This window comes from Struthio camelus, chromosome 7 (assembly GCF_040807025.1).
Source record: "Struthio camelus isolate bStrCam1 chromosome 7, bStrCam1.hap1, whole genome shotgun sequence".
NCBI classification, from domain to species: Eukaryota; Metazoa; Chordata; class Aves; order Struthioniformes; family Struthionidae; genus Struthio; species Struthio camelus.
Window position 1 is genome coordinate 43,796,615 of NC_090948.1, and position 12,406 is coordinate 43,809,020.

Sequence of the window (12,406 nt, forward strand, 5' to 3'; positions counted from 1 at the left end):
AATCAGGATTGAAGTTGATAACTGAACACACCATTTTTGATTAATGACATGTAATTAACCTGTGATCAATGAACCATACATTCAGGATCAGTAGAAGTAATGCAACAGATAAACTACAATACCAGACACTTGTGTTAATTTCTAAAATTAAAAAATTTCTAGGCACCTATCTATAACTAACCCCGAGAAGTTCTGACCACACACAAACAGTCATATGCACAGACAACCCCTCTCACAGGACCGGTGGGTTACCTGTACACCCCCCCCCCCCCTTGGTCGTACTGGTTCTTTTCCTTGCACATCCCCCCTGCAGGAAACGTGGATGCTCTACCTTTATGGGAACCATGGTGCTCCCTACCACCCGCTGCTCCGCACACCAGAAGAAAGCCTCCCCGCAAGGTAACATAAATGCCCCAGCTGTGGGTCCCTGCTTCTCGCACCCTGCACTGATGGCCGGCTCGTTGTATGCAGACTCCTCTTGACACTTGGCAGGGATGCTGCTCTACCTGGCCCAGGCAGAGGTTGTGATGCTGATGGGCAACTTCTGGCAGCGGCAGACCAGGTTTTCACTGCAGCTCTTTCTACTCCATGGTCTCTCCCTGCCTTGTTGCACAGTTTTATTCTTCTTTTCAGGCTCACTGCTTTACTTCAGAAATCTCTTCGAAGCTCCTTGGGTTACTGTTTAATCCAACTGATAGACGGCTTCCTTGTGAATGCCCTCCAGGGTTTTGTGCATCTAATTTCACACACTCTACATTCTTACATTCTTATCTTAAAAGGTGTTGTCATCCTAGCCTTTTTCGAGGGTTGGGTGACGGGAGGCCCCCTCCCCCCCCCCACACCCAATGGCAAGGTCCCTAGCACTAGACCACTAGCTAATAACCTCAAACACCCAAAGACAGTGACCCACAAACAGGATGCTCAGCTGGTTGTGAGAGAGTGCTTTTGGTGGTTGGGGTACTTTGACAGGTCTCCACTTAGATATAGCTACTCTTCTCTCCAAGAGCAGACTTGAGTCCCTCAGACTTGATGTCTGACATCTTCCTGATAGCTTGGAGCCGGAGGTGGAAGTATGTGTCACCACCACTCCTAGCCTTACCAGGAATGAGGTCAGTAGAGCAAGGCTAGTGTGGTGCTACTGCAGAGAAGGAACACACAGTCTCTTGTGCCAGGAGAGGAGCAGGAAAAAATTCCATATTCATATGCAGCAGTCCTATATCCCGTGGTGTGGTAGCTGGGTACCTCGTTGTCCAGAAGATCTTATTCCTCCGCAGTGAAGGAAGAGAAGCCCCACCTACGTTTCTTGGCTCTTCTGCCTGCCGCTTGTCACTTGTCTAGTATGAGTATCCCCTAAGAGCCAGGTTTTCTGCTGTGCATTGTAGAGCATGGGGTGGTCAGTAGTTCCTACAAGGACAGCTCAGCTCTGCACACCTTGCAGGAATCATCACCCCATGGAGGAGACTTGCAATATAAATGTTGTTATGAACAGGCACAAATGGGTGTCTTAGGGCTGCAAGCACCAGAAGGAACGAACAGCAGGAAAAGGGCTCTACCACTGGCATGTGTTGATAGCACCAAAATCAAGAGGTCACCAAGATCCCTGCAGCTTCCCAGGACATCCCGGCCAGGAGACAGAGCACTGTGAGTAATCCTGGTGACTTGCAGAGGTGGGACAGGATGGAGTAATCAATCCCTGCTGGGGGAAAAAAGGGCTTATCCAAAAGCAGCATGTGGTCACCAACCTAAGGAGAAGCCAGGAGAGGATGAGGACGACTTTCTAGGCAGCACCCCTTTTCCTCCAGGTCATGGCAAGGAATCCTGGCCAGACAAATTGGAGACATACATCTTGGTGCCTGAAAAGTGCCCAGACCCCTTGGACACAGGCTTCTTGAGGCCTAGGACCCTTTAGGTGTTAGACAGCAAACATGAATGAATGAAATCAGTTTTGTTCTAAAACTAAAATAATACTCCCATCTTACTGAAATTTTCTGCATTCCTGGCTTTCTTGCAACATTATTTCCTACACCAGAGCCCCAGGCTTATGCAGGGCCTTGCTGAATTGTTTCCTCCCTGAGTGAAATCCTGTACATTACTAGGTCTGCATTTGTCTTTGGTCTTTGATGGATGACCCTTTCCGGTCTTTCACTGGGTCTTCACACTTCCCTGCCACTCTATGAAAGTGGCATTCCTGGTTGCTAGTGTATCTGATGGAGCAATACCTGCACATACAGATATAAATATATGTCTGGCTGGAAGCAGTGCAGTAATTTAGCTTTGAGATTCACCATTCCTGTGACTCAGGGCTTCTGAAAAGTAACAGAGCTTGAGAAAAGCTTCAGAACTGCTCTGTGTCTAAATGCAAATTGTCTAAAGCAGGTTTGGGCTTAATTTCTCTCCATCCTGCCCTCAGTTCACGCACAGAGCAGACTGAGGAGACAGCTGGCCACGTACCAAGGTGTGCATGCTAGCCTCTAACCGATGGTATTTTTAGTGTGACACCTTTGACACTGTATCTATTGAGCAGGAAGGGCAGCAGACAGAAAGAGCAAGGGCAATGCAGAGGCACATGTTAGGGACCCAGGCAAAGAATCCAGTTCCTTCCCTGGGGTGATCAAAACTCGGTGGTTGTGCGTCACCATATCCGGCACCAGCTAGCTCACTTCCCACGGCTCGTGGCCCCAAGAGCAGATGCGATGTGCGCACGTGGCAAGAGACGCTTCCAAACTTCGGTGCTGAATGGCAGAGGCCAGCGACCAACGCTCTGCCCTATCTATGCTATTGCTTTGCTAGTTTGGTGTCCCGCTCCCCAGCCATGTCACAGTGCAGTGGGACCAGCAGTGTGTCGGCTGGGCTGGTCCTATCACCTGGTCCTGGTACCTCTGTGTAGCCCTGGCCATTCCCGCCCTGCTACCGTTGTCCTCAGGGATGTAACCCTTTTGGAAACACAAGCCCATTCCTTGTGGCAGCCTGGCCAATGCTACATCAGTCAATATTTCTCCTCCCTGGGCTCTCTGCAGTGTCCTGGGACATCAGTTTTACTTGCTGATGCCCTCTGTGCCCAAGCAAAAGTGACCGATTGGGTTCACTGTGGTCAGCCCTGACTAGAAACAGCTCTCCGGCTTCAGTCTCCAGCCTTCCACCACAGCAGTCTGGCTGAGAGCTGAAAGCCTGCAATGTGCAGGGCAGGGACCGGTCCAGCCTCGAGCCTGTCCTTCAGCGCCATGCAGTTCCTCTTGGGTGCCTCACTAGAACTCAAGCACAGCTGCTCGCTTCCTGCAAGGCGGCAGTCCCGATGAAATCACTGTCTTGCATCCGGTGTCAAGCAGGATTGAGCAGCGCCCACACATCCGTGCAAGCTCCCTAGCCGGGGTGGAGATCTGAAGCCATGCGTAGCAGAGAGCTGCAGCTCCAAGCAGGAAATGGGGGTGCTTCCTCTGCTGGGTGGTGACTCAGGGGGTCTGGCAGGGGATGGGATGGCCCCTCGCGATCCACGCCTGCCTGTCAAGCCCTGAAGAGGGTGCAGCCGGCTGCAACGGTTGCTTGTTCTTAGCTCTGGTTCCCTGAGTTGGCAGGATGTCTACATGAGGACTGGGCTGGAGCAGCACGCAGCACTATGCTTTGCACACGCCTGTGAAGAGGAGCATAGAGAGGGGCCCCATTTCAACGTCAGTACTTCGGTTGATGGCTTGGGAGCTAAATTATCTTGAAGGTGTCCACTTCCTGCTGACAAGACTGATTGACCTGAGTTTTCTAGGCATGGATGTTCATCCTTGGGGCTCTCCCCACTGCTTCGACTGTCTCTGGCAAAGGGCTGTAGCAGACCCCAGCATGGGTGCACATCCCAACTGGGAACTGCAAGAGAAGCATGTTTCTCCTGGACAGGTTGTGCCAGTTCTATCTATACCAGTAAGTTAAACAGGGCCAGTGTCCAGCACCCCCTCTTCAGTGCTGCGTGCATTTTTGATCAGTCCCTGGCCACCAACCACCCAACAACTTCAAAAGCAAGGTGGCCATTCCCAGGTGGCACCTTGGGGCACAGTCTACTAGTTTGCAAGTTAGAACCTATTAGTATGGGGGAAGGCCTCAGCATCAGAGACCAGACGTGTCCAGAGCTGACCCTCACTGAGGCAGACTGGTGATAGGACACTGGCACTCAGTGGAGCTGCTAAGTCATACTTTACCCTCTTCTCTGCCTTGTGCCTGCAGCCTCGCATGGCAAAATGGGAATTTGGTGCAACAGCAGTTCTAGCTCTGCTTTCTGACTGCTCCTTCCTCTCTCTCTATCTTCTGAAAAAGGCAACGAACAGCAGAAAAGGTATGTATGCTGCTAGGATTGCAACAGGATGCTGGATGCCTCCCTCCTCCTGGAGCTGAGCGTGGCTGCCTTGGGATTTTCCACTTACTGTTGTTCTGCTAGCTGTCAGCCCCCCCGTGATGCTGTTGGTGCTCTGCAAGCTGGGATTTTTCTGAGTTAACACTGGGCTAATTCAGGAGGGATCGTCTGGAAGAAGCAGGAAACAGAAGAAAAGTCACCCTTTGCACTTGCCTAAGTTCTCTCCCCATCTCTTATTTGTATTCTTCAATGACCTGTGATATCAAGAGACTGTGTTTCAGTTTTCTGTCCAGAAGTATGGAGTTTTCTTTTTCTCTTTTTTAATAAATGTCTATACTTAAGGGCAGAACTACAGAAAAGCTGCAGACAGAAATGTGGAACAAATTCATAGTCCACTGGAAAAATCCCTTTTCTCAAAATCCCTTTTCTCATTCTCTTGGTACATGAACACAGGAGTCTTCCTGATCAGTGGTCAAAATGGAACTGTCACAGTCTCATGACTCGGCCTTTCATCCTGCAGGCTCTGATCGCAAAGCGCTAAGGGGGGGGGGGGGTTATCATACAGCACCCTGTCCTGACTGCTGTCGCTGTGGTACAGCTGCCTTCTCTTCCCATGCCTGCAATGTCTTGCTGCATCTCTGTTAGCCTAACTCAACTTTCCAGGAAGTGGCATCAAACAAACCCAGCCTGCAGCTCAAGACCAGATGACACGCAGCTTCTAGCATTTCTTCTAGAAGTGTTTCTTCTGGCCCTTTGTCCTCTAACAAGTGGAGCCCATGTCTTATGGTCTAAGCAACCTTCTCCCTTGTCTTCTGACTGACAGATTGCCTCCTCTCTTACCACTTACCCGCATGTTAATACTCCTCACAGTCAGTCATTTCTTGTGCTCGATAAAGCTCTGCTGCCCCATTGCTAGCAAGCAGCAAGGCATTCCTGGAGCACGTCACCCTGGCCACCCTCGGCTTTTCCAAAACCTGTAGCTTCAGGCCCGCTTCTGAAAGGGAGTGAACTGTGCAATCAGTATAAACTGGGAGGCCACATAAGCGGCCATTCCCAAGTGACAAAGAGCCAAAAAGTCCCTGAAGCTACCTAAGGGCTCTGCCAACACTCGTGGAGCATTATAGGATGGTGGTGGATCCACAGGCTCTGGCTTGACTTTCTGCTTAGTCCCACTGATCCAAACCAATGAATACAGAAGATCAAGAGCACTGTAGGCTTCAAAACTGCTTGCAGGGAACAGAAGGAGCCAGCTAGGGCACCCTAACGGAGGCACATGTGTCTAGGGAAGCCCTGCTTGCCAGACTGATGTAAGCACAGACGTTGACACATCAGCTGGTAAAAAGGCATTCTGGGCTTGCTGGTCTCTTTGGTGACTACGTCATTGCTTTGGTTTGTAAATCATATCCTTTTGCGCCAGGAAGCTTCATAAAGGCGTGTTCAGCAGTGAGGGTTTCAGTGTGATTCTGAGGTTGTGCAAGGGTTTGAAATTTTTTTGTCCTGTACTTGCTTTTAAAATAGGCGCTTGGTTTGCTGCTTCAGGGAGCTTGCTTCCTGGTGAAATGCAGCCATACCTAATTACTGCAACTTCTGCACTGTGTCCAACCCTCTTTTCTGTTAAATGCAAATGCTGCCTTCAGTCCTCATGGTCTCTTCTGCAGCTGCTTGATCTCCAGTGAGATAAACCCTTACCTGTGGCTTCAGGGAAGGAAGCTATAGCACATAACCCTGATTCAATGGCAAGATAGCAGCCGAACAGCCAGTAGGCGCCCTGAGCAGTGGTAGCAGGGGCTCAGACTGAGATGGTGTTTTCCAGGCAGCACAGAGCCTTGCAACAGCTTCATTTCGTGATGGGTCTTGGCCTAAAACACAACTGAAGTGTCATAAGTCAGTTTTTAAGAGGGGTCTTCCTGCACACTGTCCCCATGTCTCTGTATTACCCCCTCTGCTAGCTAGCCTGTGGGTATGGGGAAAACAGGAATTAGCCGTATGGTAAAGAGGGCTCAGTGAAGTCAGAGGTGGAGAGCACAACAGGGTGAAACCCATACGGACTCACCAGAAGCACAGGAAGACATTTAGGAAATATGACCTAAACAAATGAATGAAATGAATGAATGAAGAAATAGGGTTAGTGTAGAAGGAAGACAATATGCAGAGGAATGCTATGGTCATCTACCACCTAAACCACTGTTATAAAAGGATGGTGACTTCCAAGTGCTTAGGGGCAGAACTTACAGAAGAGGAAAAGCACTGTGATGTTTACAAGGCTGGGAGTAAAGGGGATGGGGAATCTCCCTCCTTGGAGGGTTGCAAGGCTGGAAGCTGGACAAACCTCCAAGAGTGAGTGTCTTTGTCACAACCCTCCCCTCAGAGACTTGGGGGGGGTCTCTGTTGTGGTCATTGAACTTTGCCCCCTCCGTGTCTGGAGCACTGGCTGTGCAGTACAACCCCATGGGTGTCCCTCGGGCTCAGTCTCTCCTGGAGCCCCAGAAGAGAGCTGCCAGGCCCCCTTGCTGCCTTTTTCCCATCCTCCAGTGCCCTGCCCTGCTGCAGCCCCAGCTGGCACCTATGACCTGGACCCAGCCCCTCCATCACCTCGGGACCAGGGAGGATCCCTGATGCCCCACTGATACTCCCCAATGCCCCCTGGTCCCCCCAGGGCCCCTTACAGCCCAGCCCCCATATAGTGTCCTCAGTCCTTCTGTCACCTCAGGGTGAGGCAGGTTCCCGGCAGTGACCAGTGGACACACTGCCCTCCACCGCCACCATGGTTACCCCAGACACTCCGCAGCCCCTCCACTCCCTCAGGGCCCCCCAGTGCTCCAAGGGCAACCCCAGTGCTCCACAAACACCTCCTCAGTGCCCCATGGACACCCACCCGCAGCACCCCACGGACATCCTCCAGTGCCCCACGGACACCCACCCGCAGCGCCCCACGGACATCCTCCAGTGCCCCATGGACACCCACCCGCAGCGCCCCACGGACATCCTCCAGTGCCCCATGGACACCCACCCACAGCACTCCACGGACATCCTCCAGTGCCCCATGGACATCCTCCAGTGCCCCATGGACACCCACCCGCAGCACCCCACGGACATCCTCCAGTGCCCCATGGACACCCACCCGCAGCACCCCACGGACATCCTCCAGTGCCCCATGGACACCCACCCGCAGCACCCCACGGACATCCTCCAGTGCCACATGGACACCCACCCGCAGCGCCCCACAAGTCATCCTCCAGTGCCTCATGGACACCCACCTGCAGCGCCCCACAAGACATCTCCTCAGTGCCCCACGGACACCCACCCGCAGCACCCCACGGACACCTACCCACAGCGCCCCACAGACATCCTCCAGCGCCCCATGGACATCCTCCAGCGCCCCACGGACACCCACCCGCAGCGCCCCACGGACATCCTCCAGCGCCCCACGGACACCACCCTCCCCCCAGCGCCCCACGGACACTCACAAGTGACCCACGCTCACACACCTCCCGTGCCCCACGAACACCCCCCCTCTGGCGCCCCACGGACACCCCCCCCCCGCTAACCCCACTGCCTCCCCAGCTGCGCCGCCGCCCGCTGGCGGCCGCCGCGTGGCCCCGGCCGCCAGCCCCCAGGGCCGGGGGGCGGCCCGTCCCGTCGCGGCCCGCCCCGTCCCGCGGCGGCGGCGGCGGCGGCAGCGCGGCGGGCAGTGAGTCACGGCGGGCGGGGGCTGCCGGCGGCCGGGCACGGTCGGGCGCAGCGGGCCCAGACATGGCCCCGGCCCTGGCCCTCCTGCTCCTGCTGCTTCGCCACGGTGAGTGCGGGACCCGGGGAGGGGGGGTCCTCGAGCCGCCTCCGCGGCGCGGGGCTCGGCGCTGCCGCCGAAAGGCACCGGCGGGGGGGGGGTGGAGTCCGCCGCCGCCGCCCTCCCTGCTGGGGTCCCTCCTGCCCCCCGGGCTCGGCGCGGCCGGGCGGCTCAGCTCTTCCCCCTCCGCTTACGGACACCCTCGACGGGAAAGCACCGCGAGCCGGTCTCTGAGAGAAACGATGTATCTTCTCCCAGAAACGCCTCGGGCTTAAAAATGAGCTTTTTCGATCGGGTGCGAACTTTTGGGCTACAGGCAGTGAAACCGTCTAGTGACACCCGAGCTGCGGGAGCTGCCTGCCCTGCTCGGCCGCTGCACCGGGACTTTCCCAGGGCCGGCCCGGTGGAGCCCGAGCTAACCTCGTGGTACAACCTCCAAGGCATCGCAGCCTGGTTTTGTGCCACAAAACTCACTCTCAAGAGGAGAATAAGGCTGTACTCTGCTGCCTGGAGGATGCTTTCCTGAAGAGTGCTGTGGCTGGAGAGTCAAGGGACTGTGGTGCAATTTTCCCCGTAAAAATTAATTGGAATAGAGGGGGGGTGCATGCAAGGACTTGCTTGCGCAGGTTAGATGCGCAGGGCTAGTATCAGTGATGTGGCGTGTGGAGGACTGCTAACTGGAGGAGGTGTGGGCTGTTCGGGACAGTCGCTGCTCGGAAAGATTTCAGCTGCTTTGTCTATGAGACTGCACTCACCATCAGGCTGATAGGGTAATTACATGCTCATCATTGTCATCCTCTTCCTGAGATCAGTTGAGGGCAAAGGATGGAAAAACGGGCTTTGAAGTGCTTCCCCCAGCTGTCCAAGCACCAGGTTTGTCCCCTACAGCCAGAGAAAGCCTCATCAGCTGACTCTGCTTGCAGCGATCCTCACTGCGGAGGGATGGGTGCTCCTCATTGCAGTGGGACCGGTGTGGTGCTTTCAGAGACCTCTCCTATGATCTGCCGTGCCCTGCTGCCAGCCTGTCTTGACTCCCGTTGTTCGGCGAGGGTCAGACCTGCAGAGATCTGATGATGGATGGCCTGATGATGCCAGACTTCAACCCCACAACCCGAGCAGCGGCAGCGAGGAGCAAGAGCTGTTTTTCATGGGTGCTCTTGAGTGCAAGGCTGTATTCATCTGCCCAGCCGGTTTTCAGGGTGACCCCTGTAGCCCTGCTGGGGCAGCCAGGCGGTACAGTCGTGGTGCAGCTCTGGAGCGTGGCGAGCAGATGGGGCTTGCGGAATTATGTAATTGCACCTAAATCAGTCTGCAGCGAGAGAGGGAAATTTGTCATCCCCAGTCTGTGCCATGCTGGCAGGGGGACCATGACTCAGCCCGCCGAGGGGGTGGTGACAAGGCTTTTGGCTCCCACTCAGGCACTGTGGGCGAGGGCTGCCAGGCACCTACAGATGGAGCGGTCTGCTCTGGCCCGATCCCTGCATGCTACCTTGCCATCGCCGGGGGGCTCTGCCAGCTGCCTCTAACCAGCTGATGTAGGTGCTGCTGGCCACGGCTGGGTGTCTGGAGACGGCTGCTGGGCGAGGTCCCAGGTTGGGGGTCCCGAGAAAGCTTGCCGTGGGTCTGCATGGTTTGTCACCCTGAGGAGGGAGAAGTTTCTGACTTCTGAGGTGGAAAGTGGGGATTAGAAATCCGGTTATTTACAAATAATAAATTGGGAGTGATGAACTGTACCTAGCAGAGGTATAATTTGGATCCACAGCCCTCACCCTCAGCTGAGGCGGCAATGCCAGAGCTTCTAGAGAAGACTGAAGCTGGGCCCGCCTGATCTTGCCTTATCCAGCTCTGGGCCATTGCATTTGCCTGCCTTCCCTTGCATCCACAGTATGAGCAGAGCCAGAGAGCTGATCAAGCGGCAAACAAAACCCCCTGGGAAAAAAAGGAGCTGTTTTTCAGCTGGATCAGCTCCCTGCACTGGCTCATGCAATCTCATTAATGCCAGTGTTGGTGCAAGCTTGGGGGGGGGGGGGCGGGCAAGAGATTAGACCCTAGCAACCCTGATTTAGACCAACAAAAGCTACAGAGGAGAGGTGCTGTAGAGGATTTCTTTTTTTTCTGTTGCATGAACAATGTTGGGGGAGGAGGGGGCTGATCCAGCTGGAACACAAGCCGTTCTGCAAAACACAACCCAGAGAGTTGCCAGACCCCAAATCACACACCGTGACGTCGAGACTGGGAGCTTAAAGCCTCTATATTTATTAACGCATCAGGGTCTTTGTAGGTTTTTCAGCCTTTAGGGGACCTGCTTTTTTTTCTGGAGCTCCAGAAGCTAGACATTGACTGAAAAAACAGATCTGAGGTTTTCCTGTAAGTGCCTGGGGCTGGAGGATAGCTGGAGATTTGGGGTAGGATCCTAGGAGTGGGTGATGCTGAGCGCCCCTTGGGTGCCAGTGCCAGGCAGCAATGCTGGGGGCTGGCGGGGAGCACCTGCGGCAGAGCAGAGAAATCTTTCCGAGCAGCGCAGCTAGAGGGCACGCTGCAGATTGTCATGCAATCGTTTGCTTCTTCCTAAGGTTTTCCCCTTAAGTTTTTCCATTTAATGTGCCTTTCCTTTTGCCAGACTTGCCATGGCCCCGCATATATCAGGCACGAGGTGTCCCTGGAGCCAATCAGCAGGCTGCATTCCCAGTGGATATTTCAGTCTATTTGCTGAAGCACACCTACAGAACCTGACCTACTTTTTCTGCTCTCCCCTGTGCGTTCATTTTGGCCGTCTTGGAGACACCTTTGTCCCCACTCATCACAGTTATTTCTATGCATCCCAGCTCTGAGCATGACCAAAGCTCTCACCCTTTGAATTTTTCAGATGTCTCTGCCAGCCTAGAGGAGAAGCTTGCCCATGTGGAGAAGTACGAGATGGTGATGCCTCGCAGGGTGCCAGCATCTCGGGGGAAGAGGGGCCTCTCTGCACAATCTGTGAGTAGCGTTGCCTCTCAAATGCCACATGCTCAGCAGCCTGCCTGGTTGGAGAGGGGAGCCAGCACCCCGTTGTTTTAAGGCTCTATTTAAGCTGATGGTTTGAGCCAGCCCAGATGGCTTTTTGTCCATGGTCCCATCCTGAAAAGCTCTGCCAGGGAGCTAAACAGGCAGGCAACTAAGCCCAAGCAGAAAGGAAAGTTTTCTGCTGGTTCAGCTCTGTGGACTGGTTCATGGTAGAGGCAGTGCTGATGTGAGGAATGGTGAAAACTGTGGTGGGGTCTGTTTGGCTTAACTACTGGGAACTGCAGCCTGAATCACATGCATCCCAGCTGACCGTCTATACGCAGCTGCCCTTGCTGCCTTGCAGGACGTCCAGCTGATGTTTAAATCAGCCATGACCTGAGTGAGGCACCTTGGCCCACTGCTGGAAACCTCTTCCTCTGCAGCTGCCGGTGAGGTGTCCTTGGCACGCAAGTGGCAGAGAGTGAGGCTCAGAGCTGGACCTCCTTTAGCCTGGATGAATGGCATGGTGCAGACTTTCTGCATTGCCTCCATCCCAGACGACCAAGATTTCAAGCATCAGATCAGAGCAGCTTTCATAAATTGTTTGGGGTCAAAACAGGAGCTGCTGATAGCCAGGTGAAATCTCAGAGAGGGGAACAGCCTACTTCATGCTTTCTTTGGAGACATTTGACAGCGTTCCCTCTCCTGCATCTTGGACTGATCTTGTGATGTCTGCTCCTTTCTTAAATATTGGTTTGTGGAGTCTCATTGAGAAATAAGCATTTCTCTTTTTTTGTTTTCTTAAGTTGTTTTTTCATCCTTTGGGGGAGGGAAACATGAATCAGAAAGTTTCAGACACCCACATGAAAGAACCACAGTGCTTTTTTTTTTTTTTTTGGAAATGCTGTAATTTAGGGGAGGGAATGGGGTTTGATTCACGATTTTTGAGCACTCGGGGTTGGCCTTCCTGGGATTGTGGCCTTGACCTCAAGGATGCTTTCCTCAATGCCTTAAAAGTGAAATTCAGCTAAACACATGGATTCATTTCTTTTAAGACTTAAAACTTTAGCACCTGATGGGACTGGGAGGGGACCTGATGGGGACGTTTATTTCCTAGTGAACTCTTAGTACAGTGCGTTCGTTTGGGATTCAAACGCTTTCTGATAAAATAGCTTCAAAAACATTCCCTGAAAGCATCTGTTTTCTCTGCTCTAGAAACCTAAACTTGTCCACGAGCTAAACATTCTCCCGGCTATTTAGAGACACCATCTGTGCCAAGCGTGTTGAGCGTCTCTCTCTCTCTC

General features: G+C 53.6%; 1 protein-coding gene and 1 long non-coding RNA gene across 4 annotated transcripts in view; one reads left to right on the forward strand and one right to left on the reverse strand.

The window, feature by feature from the left end:
* Positions 1-10,109, reverse strand: LOC138067859 (uncharacterized). 2 transcript variants are annotated; one of them, XR_011142311.1, is made up of 4 exons: positions 8,876-10,109; positions 5,181-6,203; positions 4,404-4,501; positions 1-3,628 (listed from the first exon to the last, which is right to left on the reverse strand). It is a non-coding gene; the product is annotated as an uncharacterized lncRNA (long non-coding RNA). The 2 variants fall into 2 exon arrangements; XR_011142312.1 differs by having other exon boundaries at positions 2-3,628; positions 6,023-6,203.
* Positions 8,004-12,406, forward strand: part of ADAM8 (ADAM metallopeptidase domain 8) — a 23,983-nt gene continuing 19,580 nt past the window's right edge. For both annotated transcript variants that reach the window (XM_068951138.1, XM_068951139.1), the window contains exons 1-2: positions 8,004-8,129; positions 10,987-11,096. In XM_068951138.1, coding sequence (XP_068807239.1) covers positions 8,087-8,129; positions 10,987-11,096 — 153 coding nt within the window. In that variant the 5' untranslated portion in view covers positions 8,004-8,086. The remainder of the gene's footprint in view (positions 8,130-10,986; positions 11,097-12,406) is intronic.